Source organism: Paralichthys olivaceus, chromosome 5 (assembly GCF_024713975.1).
Source record: "Paralichthys olivaceus isolate ysfri-2021 chromosome 5, ASM2471397v2, whole genome shotgun sequence".
Classification (NCBI taxonomy): Eukaryota; Metazoa; Chordata; class Actinopteri; order Pleuronectiformes; family Paralichthyidae; genus Paralichthys; species Paralichthys olivaceus.
In genome coordinates, this window is record NC_091097.1 from 10,086,528 (window position 1) to 10,100,239 (window position 13,712).

The 13,712-nt window shown below is 41.1% G+C and overlaps 1 protein-coding gene across 1 annotated transcript in view; it reads left to right on the top strand.

Moving 5' to 3' along the window:
* The window catches only part of baiap3 (BAI1 associated protein 3), a 36,999-nt gene extending 24,262 nt beyond the window's left edge, over positions 1-12,737 (top strand). The window contains exons 15-34 of the mRNA XM_020094423.2: positions 52-169; positions 341-465; positions 1,542-1,632; positions 1,969-2,025; positions 2,462-2,559; positions 2,678-2,729; positions 2,823-2,974; positions 3,101-3,224; positions 3,905-4,045; positions 4,238-4,333; positions 4,576-4,791; positions 5,138-5,206; positions 5,307-5,386; positions 6,571-6,679; positions 7,160-7,231; positions 7,328-7,411; positions 8,442-8,562; positions 8,643-8,766; positions 8,909-9,114; positions 9,312-12,737. Coding sequence (XP_019949982.2) covers positions 52-169; positions 341-465; positions 1,542-1,632; positions 1,969-2,025; positions 2,462-2,559; positions 2,678-2,729; positions 2,823-2,974; positions 3,101-3,224; positions 3,905-4,045; positions 4,238-4,333; positions 4,576-4,791; positions 5,138-5,206; positions 5,307-5,386; positions 6,571-6,679; positions 7,160-7,231; positions 7,328-7,411; positions 8,442-8,562; positions 8,643-8,766; positions 8,909-9,114; positions 9,312-9,415 — 2,239 coding nt within the window. The 3' untranslated portion in view covers positions 9,416-12,737. The remainder of the gene's footprint in view (positions 1-51; positions 170-340; positions 466-1,541; positions 1,633-1,968; positions 2,026-2,461; positions 2,560-2,677; positions 2,730-2,822; positions 2,975-3,100; positions 3,225-3,904; positions 4,046-4,237; positions 4,334-4,575; positions 4,792-5,137; positions 5,207-5,306; positions 5,387-6,570; positions 6,680-7,159; positions 7,232-7,327; positions 7,412-8,441; positions 8,563-8,642; positions 8,767-8,908; positions 9,115-9,311) is intronic.
* Positions 12,738-13,712: the final 975 nt, after the last annotated feature.

The following is a 13,712-nucleotide window of genomic DNA, read 5'->3' on the forward strand; positions in this document are numbered from 1 at the left end:
ATTTGTAACCCTCGGCAAGCAAAAGGTAAATACTTTGTTTTTTTAACACAGTCGCTGGCAGTGCTACAGCAGCCACCATCGGACCCAGAGGGTGTGCTACTCCCTGCTGCTGCGCCTCCTAAGGACCATCGATGCAGAGTGGGACCCTCCCGCTGTGAGGGGAGACCTGGTAGGTTCCCCACCATTGGCCTCACAGTAGGAACACACCTTTCATCATGTGGAAACAGTCACCTCATTAGCTCAGCTCGTCACTGACATTCATCAAGATTTTTGGTTTGGCCAAAAATGCCTCACAGCCAGTGTACTTGAAGCTATAACTGAGGGCCCTTCCTGTGTCCAGGAGAGGCAGCTGTCAGACAGCTTCAGGCTGTACACAGAGCACTGCCTGTGCCTGATGAAGAACATGCGTCAGATTTTCCCCTGCACCAGTGCTGCTGCCATTACGCGCTACGAGCTTATGCTGAGGTAAAGTCACACTGCCATTACATCACGCACCCACCCTTGTTGCCATATCAAGAACACGCTCAACCTCTCACCTGAACAAACACAGTAAACTACAGCCAGTTATTCACTGTGTGGTGGAAGCACTGATGCTTACTCAAGCATCTCATATCAATAGACGTTAAAGATTTGTTCCTGGCCAAATGCTATACATTTTTGGTCATGAGCAACGATGTAGATATTTTTACTTTATGTACACAGTCCTATTCTCTAAATCATATAATGCTTCCATTCCACCAGTAAAATCACTGACCAAGTCCTATCATCCCTGCAGGTCCATGCAGCCATGACAATCTAACTGAAGATTACAGATTTAAATATAGATATGGTTTGCTCATGTACATGTGGGACTTTTGTCTCAGGGAAAATCACCAAAATCATATGCATTCATCCTCTGGAGAACATGAATGTCCACAGTGAATTTCATGGAAATCCATGCATTCATTTTCAAGACACATTGTCGCCAACAATGTGTTGACCAAGGGCAAATTTTAAAACAATCCATTGGAGACCATGGATAGTCCGTGCAAAATTAGATTTTGAAATATCCTGTTCTGGATCAACAGAAATCACCATCTTTTGTCCGCAGCTTCCAGTTTCCATCAAAAAAAAATATGGACGAAAACTCCCCCTACTTAATGAGTCTGTTTCACACACATGCCAGTAACATCAGCTAATTACTGAAAGACGTATGCTGCTGGAGAAATCAAGCTCTGCCCAGTGATCGATACATCGAAGAAGATCGTCTACACCTCTCAGAAACACACCTATATTATTGCATGCTTGACTTTGTGGGGACCCAATAGGAGTTGTGGGGTCCCCATGAAACAGTCTGAACCCACAAGTGTGTGTAGCTCCCAGCTATCAGACATGGTTTATATAGTAAATATAATAATTAAAGATGAGATACCCTTGCAATATTGTGGCTTTTGTGTCCTTACTCAATTATACAAATAATATGTTGGTGTATGACGTGAAAGCAGCATTAACAGGACCTTGGTTATTGGCTTGTAATGCTCCTTCCTGTCTGTGCACGCCAGGGGGATTGGCTACATGCAAAACATGCAGGCGTTTAAAACCGTATGTCCTCTTCGAAATGAACTGCATCTGGACATCACTACTGCTGTCAAGGTAACAATGGAATATGCAATACATAAAACATTATTCTGTTTGTATTCAACAGGAGAAGTGCTGCTCTTAATACATGTCCTATTGCAGATTGTTGGTATTGCATGAATGCAGCACACACAGGTTGATCTTATGAACACAAAGGTGACACGATGCGTATCTCCACCAATCACAGAGTGCAGTATGTACTATATCGCTGTTATGTTCGTGATAAAGCAGGAAAAAAAGATGCTTGTTATGTGGCTGTAAAATGTGTTTGACACATTTGTAGGCTTTGATTATACAAACATACTTAATTAATCCTTCTAATCTTCTTAATTTGTGTAATTATTTCAACAGAAAGGAACGGCTGAGTGGTACGAGAGCTTAATTGCACGTTATAAACCAGAGGATGGGGTAAGTTTAAACTGATTTAATGTTAAAGGGATAATTCACCCAAAAATGAAAATACACTCATCTATTCACCACTATGCCGACGGAGAGGTGGGTGAAGTGTTTGAGTCCACAAAAGTTTCAGGGGTAAACAGCGTCGCAGCCAAATCCAATACGATTGAAAAGTTTTTGCTATACTTGCGAGTCCTCGCGAGAAAACATCAGCGAGAACTCACGATATTCAAGAGTTCTCACAAGAACTGCAGTAACATGGAGGAGGATAATGGCTGACAATTAGGCTAAAAACATGGTGTAAATGATGCCGTTTCAAGTTGAATCTATCCCTTTAAGTAATAATGGTGACAAATCATGTATATTCGTATGTTTTTTAATTGAAGTGACCATGCCTTTGAACTGAATTGATATACAGGATGCTGATTGTATAATTGTTTTAATGTAGACCCTGGAAGAGCAGCTGAAGAAGCTGGTTCAGGTGGTGGATGCTGTGTGTGCAGACATGCAGAGGGCCCAGAAGATCTACAACAAACTCTTCTACAGGTGAATAACTCTACTGTAAATAAAATAGAAAATAAAAGGTTTTCTGCTCCCTCCCCAGAAACATTGATTTGCATTGTTGGACTATGGCCATTTCAACTTGAGTTTTTTATTCTCACAGTGCTGTGAAAGTAGATTTCTTCAGCATATCATACAGACAGCTGGAGAAACAGGTATGTGAAAAGTAAAAAGTATTTCAGCCACACTGTATTGTTGTTACCTTGACACATCATACTCGAACACAGTCAAATTCTTTCGCCCTTCAGGTGGCGGATGATGTTAATGTAGCAATGGAGCGAGTGTGTGGGACTCTGGAGCAGGAGAACTCCAGACTGAGTCAAACAATGGGAGAGACCATCTTCGAGCTCTTCATGTCCTTGAAAACCCTCAAAGGCTTTCGGGAGTTTCTTCCACTGAAGTGGGTTATCAGTTTTGACTAATGACTGTTCAAATAGCAGCGTAAAAAAAAGGCTCTGTCTGTTGGTAATTTGTTTGAAATGTCAGTCGGAAGATAAAAACTCAGGCTAGGTTTTTTCTTTGACAGGGACGCTAAAATGTTGGCCTTGACGGGCTTCCATAACTGGTTCAAGTCCTCGATTCATAAGTGGCTGCAGATCGTTCACGACAGATCCTGCGACAGGATCCGTAAAGCAGTGGACACGGACCAAGTAAGAGACACCTGCACTTGAAATGATGCAAATGAAAATAAGAATGGCATTCAGTGGAGCGCACACCTCCGCCAACAGTGTCCTCATGAAACCACTGTTACATTTTTGGCAGGGTTCTGCACCACACTCGTATTTCAACATCAGCATCAGCATCATGACTTTTTTTCTGAGAAATCAATGTCAGCACCCTATCACAGTGTTAAAGAAAGAGGAAAAGAATACCTCAATCTGCCCCCTGATCAAGATCCATACCAAAATGTTATTGTAATCGTAGTCGTAATAGACGTTCTCCTTGGTAGATGTAATAATTTAGATCAGATAGTTTGTTTTAAATAGTTTTTAGTATCCAGGTTTATGTTTTTATTTCATTAAAATGAATGAATTAAAGCGTATAAGAATATAAAGTAAAAGCTATTTTTACTTGAAAATGTCTTAATGTGCTTCTAAAACTACAATATACAGTATGAATGCATGTTAGCTGATAAATGTATTAATATAAACTTGAAAATGTCTTTATAGCTGCTTAAAATCACAATATTATGTGCTTATAATTATTTATGTTACCTTATCGAGCTCAATGGGGCATTGAAGTACCACAGAATTTGAAAAAGCAAAGGTTTCACATAGTCTTCAAAAACATTTTTTTATTTGTGAACATGCTCCGTGTGTTTATCGAACAGCTGGAGCCCGTGCAGCAGGCCAAACACAGCTCCTCTCCCGTGGAAGTGACGACATGCTTCAGCCAGGTACGAGAGATCTGGCTCCAGCTGGCCTGGCCAGACTCCGCAGGCGCCTTCATCTTTGTCACTCGTTTGACAGACGTGAGTGCCACTTCCAGTGTTGACACACGCCTGTACTCACATCCTGCATACACACAAACAATACTCAGTATAGACACAACACATATAATCAGGATTAATGAAAGATATTAATGGAAGTAAACCTAAAATAGAAACAAAAAAGAAATTAGGAGTTTCCCTGTTGTAACATGACTGTGATTTTATACATCGCAGAATTTCTGCAGTGAGGCTGTGTGCTACTCAGAGATGATAACACGCAAGATTGAGAGGAACCAGCTGGGCAAAGACCACAAGAGCTTCACAGTGCAGGTAATGCCTGTAGCAAGACACTACTGGGGGAGGGAGCACGATGACGAGGGAAGTAAATGTCAGCGAGTGTTCTCCCTGGCAACACAAAGGGCTTAACAGGGGAACAGATATGTTTACAATCCAATCATTCACACTCGCACCCCATCCCTCCACTTCTCTGTAGCCCTGCTTCTTTTCCTTCTTTTGTTTCTCCACCTCCTCCCTCTGTCTCTCCTCTTCGGCTCCTCCTTGCTTTCCGCTAGCTCTGCATCGCTCTGAACAACATGGAGCATGTGCGCGTGTTCCTGGGTCGACTGCCCCATGACCTGGACTGGCACGGTGTGGAGCGGGCCATGGAGGAGTCCTGCGGGGCGGAGGGGAAGGAGCAGGTTTACAAGGCCCTCAACGGGCAGCTTTACAACATGGACCTAGACCTGCAGAGAGAGGCCAAGCGTCTCATCACGCTGCTCACTGACAAGGTGATTTGTCACAGTAAAGACATTGAAGCTATACTGCTCTTAATTTCTGTGCCTTATACCTTGATGGTGTAAGGTTTCCACAAGCAGTGACTTCAAAATTTGGGTAAAAATATACATACATCTTTGGGATTATGGGTGTTTTATATATTTGAACCGAATATAAATGTGAAAACAGATGTCTTTCAATCTGCATTAAAAACGAATCCAAATGTGAGATGACAATAATGGGTTTCAGTTATATTTGTCCTTTTTATGATCCATTGCTGCATATTGGGATACCATATGTGCACGCTGGTGTATACACATACACCAGCGTGCACTTGTGTGAGAAATCATTTCTGTACAGATGCTCCCTGAGCTGCGCAGATACATCCAGCACATCAGCTTGTCTCCAGACTCCATCAACAACGACGACGTAAGGCCTCCGGCAGTGTTTTTTTTCTGCACCCTTCCTTCTTGTCACAGCGATCGTTCCTGCATTACATGTAATATGTGTTAATGTGATGTTCTCCCAGGCTGTGTCACCTCTCATGAAGTACTTACAAGACACGATGTGCATCCTCACTGAAAACCTTGTCAAGGAGAACCTGACGAGGTAGTTCTTCTTTTCTCCTCCCTGTTGAAATAACTTCATTTCTTTTTGTACACGTCAGTTACCATAACTGTTCTTGGTTATATTAATACGCATGTAATACACATGCTGCATGCAAAAGCTAATTTAAAAAGTTTATCTAGTACATCTTGTCATCTAGTACAAAATCATTTAATCATAAATGAAACAAAAAAACACATAAAGCAGTTGTTGTACTTTACATAATGCAATCAAACTGTTAAATCTGGTATTTAGAGTTTCAAATGTTTTACCTTTGACCAATGTTTTCCTTAAAGATGTCAATGATTTTATCTTATACACACACACACATACACATTTATATACTGAGTCTATACCAAAGACTGGGGGCATTGATGGCAAAGGCCTGAGATCCTGAGGTGGCAGGACACAAAAAGCTTTAAATGTTTAAATCACTCCAGCTCCTTGACAAATATATCCTCAAACTACATGATACCTTTCATGAGCTACGTCTCAGTTCAGGCCCACAAAGAAGGCGGCCTCTGTGGGCCTCCAACCGCAAAGGGCAATCCAAAATGTTCAACGACGATATTTTTCCGTGATCGGTGTCACCAACTACTGCCCTTATTGCTGTTGCCTAGCAACAGACACAATGAGAAAGCTTAAATGCCCTTTGTTGTTTTTTTCACGTGTACCGTTAAATGTTCGGTTTGAAGCAAGATACGCAAGCTTTGGACGTGCCATCGCTTGCTGGAACCATTACAGTTGGTCACCGAAACACAATGAATCCTGGGATAGGTTGGGCCAGGAAGGATCCACCTGTCGGAGCCTTTGTTTCTCTGCGGTTGAAGGATGCATTTTTTGCCCGTATTTTACAGGAGCCTTCAAAGTGGGACAGCCTATTTGCGCCACTGTGACGCAATTGGTCTTCAAATGCAGCCTTTAAAGGATGCGGCCCCTGAACTGAGACACAGCCATGGTCTCTGCTTCTCTACATAAGATTTCATACATTTAAAAGTATTGGGTGACAACTGTGTAGGCATGTGTGAGATTGCAGATTTGATAACACCCTTTAAACATGTTTTGTGCTACAAGTTATTATTATTAAGCTATTATCAAGACTGAGTGAGGGGGTGCAGGGGTGTAATTGGATGCGCCGGTAAACACAAACTTGTGGGTGTCTCCTCATTGTTTCTGCTGCCTCGCAGAGCTCTCCAAAGCATGTGGGAGCTACTCCTGCGAATGATCCTGGACACAGTGACAGAAAACAGAGGCGTGCAGGTGGAGTTTTACAACCGCTTCCAGTACACAGTGGAGGTCAGTGCTCAGTGAAATCCTTTTTTCATCTTAAATGACTCTTTCGTGACTGTGCTCAGCTTCACTCCCACAGCACACCAGCTAAGAAGAGTATAGTCTGCTTAAAAAAGACATGTGTCACCCCTGTAATGATAATCATCACCACTGTTATCATCATCATCCTTTAATTAGCTCAGTATGTTGTGCATCATTAGCATAAATTAGATGTTTGGAAAGTCACCAGGTAGTAGTTCTCTGCTGAGCTGAGTTCCTACATGAATGACAATTTAGAAGCTGCTTTGTATTTGGCTGTGATTTGCATAAGAAGCAAGTGCCACATGAGTGGGCTGAGTTTGGAGTTTGGTGTTTTCCTCCTGTCGAGGCACCATGCTGTTTGTGTGAACAACATGTCTATGCTGAGATGTCAGTCTATCGAAAAGTAAAGGCTTGAATGTGTTGCTATAAAGCTTGCAATTTACTTTTTATTTGGATTTTGTTTAGACTGCATTGCAATTCTTCTACGCTAAGGGACAGGGTCTTTCCCTGGAAGACATGAAGAGCGGAGACTACAAGGTAGAATTTCTTGTAATCTATCAGCCCAGGTCAGATGTATGTCCCTCCACCTCCCCTGTCATTTATTTCTGTCTGACCGTCCTCATGTCCCTTCAGGTCCTGGACGAGGAGCTCAGGCTGAATAAATGTTCCTCCTTTGAGCTGATTGAACAGTACTATCTGGAGAAGATTTCTCACCAAGTGCGTTTGAACATACCTGGCTGACGAAAGTATCGATTGGACAGCACTTTGTCGTCTGTTATTTTGCCTCAGAGTGTAAAATTGCCTTCTACCAGGCTCTTTAAAGACAGGATACTTCAACATCACAGTTTTTTTAGGGTCTTAAAAAGTCTAAAATGTCTTAAATACATTAAGATATTATATACTGCATATGTTTATGTTGGTCTTAATTATGTTAGTGTTCATTTAAGGGCTATTTTTATGTGCTCTCAAATTTGTTTTGTTCAATAACAGTAAAACTACAACCAAGACCAGAACTGATAACAGGCAACTTATATACACCCCTGTCAGAATTTATCACAGTACACTTGCCCTTGTTGTTTTTGAGATAAGTTGGCATTTTGAGGGTTATTCTCTGCCAGTCTACTTCACCTTATCTTTAATTATGGGTGAGTGTTTATCAGGGACTCTGACATTCCCTCTTATCTGGCGTACTTGACATAGGTCTTAAATTCCATTCGCTGTACCCATATAGCAACATTGTTTTGGCCCAGATTTGGCCCACACTGTCATACGGCCCGCACACCATGTGGATTTATGGCACTTGTGGCAGTCCGCGCCTGTTTGCCACATCCGGGCCACAAGTAAGCCATAGCAATACCTTATGTCAACTGAAGGTGCAACGGTGGCCTGACTCTATCTTGTGCTATTTGGGCCATTTTCACTATTTACCACATAGACCTCTTCCAGATTACACATTGCCTGTTTGCCAAAAAAAAAGGCCCATATTTGTTTTGGGATCTTTGACCCACATTTGTTATTTTACAGGTGGGACACTTTAGTGCAACATTGCCTGAAGAAGTCCACATATGTACGCTGTCTTAAAAATGTCTTTAATTTACCTTAATGTGCATGTAGGTGTAAAAATGCTGAATACAGACGAGTGATTAAAATGATTCCTTCATGATTTGATTAGTCTGTTTGGTGAGATAGTTGTACATTTTGCTTTTAAATAGTATGTGAATTATATAACATGTACTTAATGTTGCAGAAAACACTCAAACACACCCGTTACGGTCGGATCAGTGTGAAGTGCTATTATGACGCTCCGGAGCAGAGACTGACGGTGGAAATTCTGCATGCTGCAGATATCATCGCACTGGATGCCAATGGTAAAACATAACAAAAGGTCTGACTCAAATACAGGTTGATGTTTTCGAAGTGGAGTTTTCACTGTTCTGGTCGTCACCAGGTCTGAGCGACCCATTCGTCATAGTTGAGCTCTGTCCCCATCACCTCTTCCCTATGGCCAAGAGTCAACGCACGCAAGTGAAGCTCAAGACCCTCCACCCAGTGTTTGACGAATTATTTTACTTGTGAGTACACCAACAGGTTTAGGGGATATATAACAGTGTGTTCAGTTCAAAACCTTTATCAGTGAATTTGAATTTGTCTTTAAGGGGACTTTTGGGCTTGATGTTACACATCTATAAACCTGATTGATTTGGTCTCTTCCAGCCACGTCAGTCCTGAGCAGTACAGACACAGGTTTGCCTGTTTGACCTTCACTGTGATGGACTATGACTGGCTCTCCACCAACGACTTTGCCGGCGAAGCCATGGCTCCTCTCAGCGACTTCTGTTGGCCGGGGAGACCGAACGCCTCACCTGCCGGCAAGAGTGTCCAGCCGGTCATTTTGCACCTGTCTCGCAGTAAACCCAGTGGTACATATAGTTCCAGGCCATGTTAGAAATGTTTCTTTCTTTCTTTTACACAAACGTAATATTGGCTTCTTTGGAGACCAGAGGGTTTAGGTCAGGGTTTCCAATTACTTCTTCAATACAACATGAAAAGCCATTCAATCTAGTGATATTTGTGTCAGGTGTAGGAACTACTCTCATCTGTTTGCTCTCCCCTCCAGAGAAGCCAATCATGAGGATGCTGGAAGCGCGCATCGGAGACAGAGAGGCTCAGGAGTTTGTCCGCAGGCTGAAGGAGATTGAGAAGTCAATGGAGGAGGAGTAGAAGCCGTCAGCGCTGCCTGCATTGGTGTTTTCTGACCTCGTCTTGCAACCTGTGCTTTTGTACTGGTATGATGTTTACAATATTAGATTTTTTTTGTTATTGTTTGTTCAGTAATTATACCAAAATGAAAAGAGAAAAAAATGGAAAACAGTGAAGTTTTCTTCCTAGGAAAATGAACATCCTGTCACTGTGCAACCCTATGCTGTCTCACTTGAGCTATATTTTAGAATTGAATGGATAGTTGATCCTAAATGTTACTAGTCTATATTTTTTGTAATGAGGTAATGTTATCTTTGTTGTATGATCTTTGATATGATAGATTTAAGATTTCAGAACTATTTTGTGGAAGTAGCTTACATATCCAATAGTATTCAGTCAGAGTCTAAATCTATACCTCAGATCTGCTCATCAGTTGCAGGGGAGTTTAACAGGTGTCGAGACTTTTCAACATTCTTCACAAACATTGTGGGGATAAAATGCATAAATGGCTTAATTAGGATGTCCTGTAGTACCTAATGTAGATGAAGGGAATCATGGAGGAACAACGCGTAGCTTTGGGGTTTTTCACTTTATTCTAAAGGTTGGTGTTTTCAGGCCGGTGTGACGGATCGGCAGTAGGGAGCCCTGAGGCTGCCCTGAGACACACAAACACGCACAACTTACATTTGTACGCCTCCAATTCTGCCCTAATTGATATTATTGAGACAGCAGTTAATGAACGAGCCACTGAAATGATACAGACAAAGAATATATGATGATTGCAGCTGCATTATAAGTTAACGACAAGAAGTCCTAAAAAGAGTAGCAAGCCAAGTTATTTAGCTAGTTTTAATCTTAATAATATTTCAGGTTAATATTTAATTTTGATAAGAATGCCATTTATTGCTTATTCTTCTCACCAGGAGATCTGAAAATGTAAAGGGTAAAAATACACTGTGGCATCTCCCAAATATAACACAGTGTGTGGCCTCACAACATTATAGTATTGCTCTGAAAATGTTTATGATGCTAATTGCACCTAGTGAGCTAGAAAGTTCTGGAAACAGCCATCGAGTTTGTGTGTCAGTGTGGGAAATAATTTAAGACCTGGCTCCCAGCAGCAGCTCTCATTGGTCCGGCTCTCTCCAGTCCTCTGAAGCTGTGTGTCCCAGACTGAAAGGTTAGGACTTTCATGTTGCTGCAGAAAAACACAACCTCTAATCTAACTTTCACCTTGTGAGTACAAAGCTACTTTAGTGAGTATTTTAATTAAACCAGGAGAAGGATTAAATCTAGAATAGTTGATTGTGTTTTTAAAAATTGACTTTTTGAAACATCTGTAATTTTAACTAAACAAACTCGTGGACAAACAAGGCTTAAAACTGTTTCTTCCTTGTTAGAGCAAAGAAATATCTGTTATATAAATCTTCAAATTCCTGTGTTTACATTGACTGACCATTAATCAGACTTTCCAAACCAGACAGTTGATTTAAGTCCCTGGGAACAATCATGCTTCAGGGAATCAGTTAAACCTACTTCACACAACACAATTCATATCCTGATTTTCCACTCACTGACAAATTTTGGAACTCAGAACAAAATCCTCAGACTGGAGCCAAGTCCTTGTCTGCTATGTGTGTACTTGTTAAAGACGCAGTTTGTGAGTCTCACCACCAGATTTTTCAGGCTAAACATCCAGACGAATAACAGCAGCCAAACACAACTTAAGTCTTATCTTTAGGTTTAAGTCCTTACTGTTGAAAATGTAGCTTAAAGTTTACTATTGTTAAACATGCCGTCAGACAAAGGAAAAGTATTTTCTGCTTGCATTCACAAAAAAAAAAGAATAACGCACACCTTACAGACAAAACAGGATTACAAAAGTAGTAATATATGTAGTATACACTGTAGCAAGTAGTGAGAACTTAGCACCAAAATCTTCACACCGACAGCATTTTGATAGTGATGTATCTTTACAGTGGCTGCTTGTGTCGTGCTTTGTCGTTACCCTGTGGAGCTGTGAGGATGAAGCACGCAAAAAAAACATATCTATGCCTGGAGAGTGTGCTGCATTACAGCGATCGTTCAGGTGTTCAAGAAATATGTCTTTAGCATACAGAAGGGAGGAATCCTTTAAGACCATCTTTCCCCTATATGTTTAAGACCGTTCTAGACAGAATATGTTAGTATTGCTGAGAAATCACTCTCCATCGGATCCAAATCAACATAACATCATATAACATTATAATGAAACTCAGTAGAGCCATACCTCTGCCAAGGCCCAAGTCTCCTTATGAAACCACAATTCACAAGATCTGGATTTTTATTTGGATCTGTCAGCTTTTCTTCATCAAGATCCATTAAGTTTTCTTTGAGAAATCAACTCAAATTTTGGAAATCGCCTCGCAATTTCACAATGTTAAAGAAAGTGTAAAAGAATAAATCCTGAATCCGCCCCTGGATCGTGATCCACACCGAAATGTCCTGTGTCTGCATATGGCAATACTGCATACTTCCATCAAGTTTGATGATCATTTTTGGGTAATCCTGCAAATAAACATTTGCAACAGTTCTTGGCGGCAGTAACAAATTGTTTATTTATCCATCAACGTTAAATCATCTTAATTTTCAGTGTTGCAATTATATTTCATGTTCATTACGGGGCAAACGTTTACAAAAAATGAATGTAAACAACTATTATATGATCTAATGAAGCTGAAATTATATAAAGATCAATTATAAATCACAATACAGAAGTCAATCTTTATCAATGTGGGCGGGTGATACTTAACATGAAAGACATTATTTTTCTTCACACACACACAGCATATACAACTGTCAGTGTTCAGTCACAGTATTAAATATGTCCTTATGTTGTCCATAGACATTCAAACTGGTCAGTATTGGTTGAGTAGATTTATTTATTTTTGTGATTTTCAAATTTAACAAAAATATTTTAGTCTGAAGCTGTTCAGTGTAGTATTATCATAGTTTTCATGTCCTAAAAGAACTGCATTTCATAAACTGGCCACAATGGAGGGGGGGAAAGAAGTCAAAGGCCTCATTGACATCAGACTGTGAACAGAATATCAGTGCTGACATGGACATGTTTAGTTTGAGGTATATATAATATAGAAGTATTGTTAATGAGTATATGGTTTGTGGTCTGCCAGCCGGACTTGAAGGCAACAGGCTGGTATCTTCAGAGGCGAAACACCTTCGATATGTTATCGTAACAGTGAATTATTTGTCCTTGAATTGTAAATGCCTGTGTTGCTGTTTATTGGGTTATACCTTTGAAAGATGTCTATGACCTTGAATAAAGATTGTATGTAAATTTAAACTCGTTAAGACTCCTTTCATTGACATGAGCAAACATTAGTACCAGAGGAACAATGAAACCTGCAGCTGGTGCTCAAACTCAGCAGGGGTGTGCAGTGTAAAGAAATGCCAAAGGCTGACACTGACTTATTTGTCTTCACTCTATCTTCCCCGCCATGTCCTCATCCTTCCGATCAATTTCTGTATCTCCCTCTGTCCTCGACCTTTAATACCGCATATCACCTACTCTCGGCAGCAGCTACCTGGCGATCAAACACATCCTGTGAACACTGCTGCAACCCCAGAGAAAAAAACAACACGCAACCACTGTGAAACAGGACTGTACGTTATGTCCAGTGTGAGATCAGAGGACTCGTCTTGACACAGTCCACGTTTCTCAAAGAGCTGCTGATTTCTCTTGCCTGGGTGAGAGGTCTTTGAGAAGGTCTCATACTCGACTGAAAGCAAGTCAATACATTTCAAATTACAAGCCCAGTGATGACTGAAGGCCACCGAGTTGTGCGCTGGCTCAGGTGTAAAAAGGAACATGTCATTTAATTCAGACATGCCTTCTAGTCAGCGCCTGCACACGCCACATCCATCGGTGCACCTGACAGCTCACTCCACTATAATGTCTCTGTGCAGCAGGGAGTTAATAACACTCAGCCGTTCACCCTCTATCCTGCGTCCTAAAATACGAAGCTGCATTCAGTGGCATAACATTTTGAGATCTGGATTTGAACTTCCTATTTTAACCACTAGAGGTCCTCGTAACTTTACACATCCTTGTTTTTAAGAGCATGTCCTTTAGTTATGCTGGTATATGGCCTGTGCACATAGTCCCCAGACTGTCACTTACTCATGGCAGCACAGAGACAGAAATCAATACCCTGTCCCCAGATGTCCTCTTAATACTCATGGTCGTCCTCCTTCATCACAAGTGTGATTTTTAAGATTCTCCAGGTTCTGAGGTCTTGACGTGGTCAGAGCACTTTGC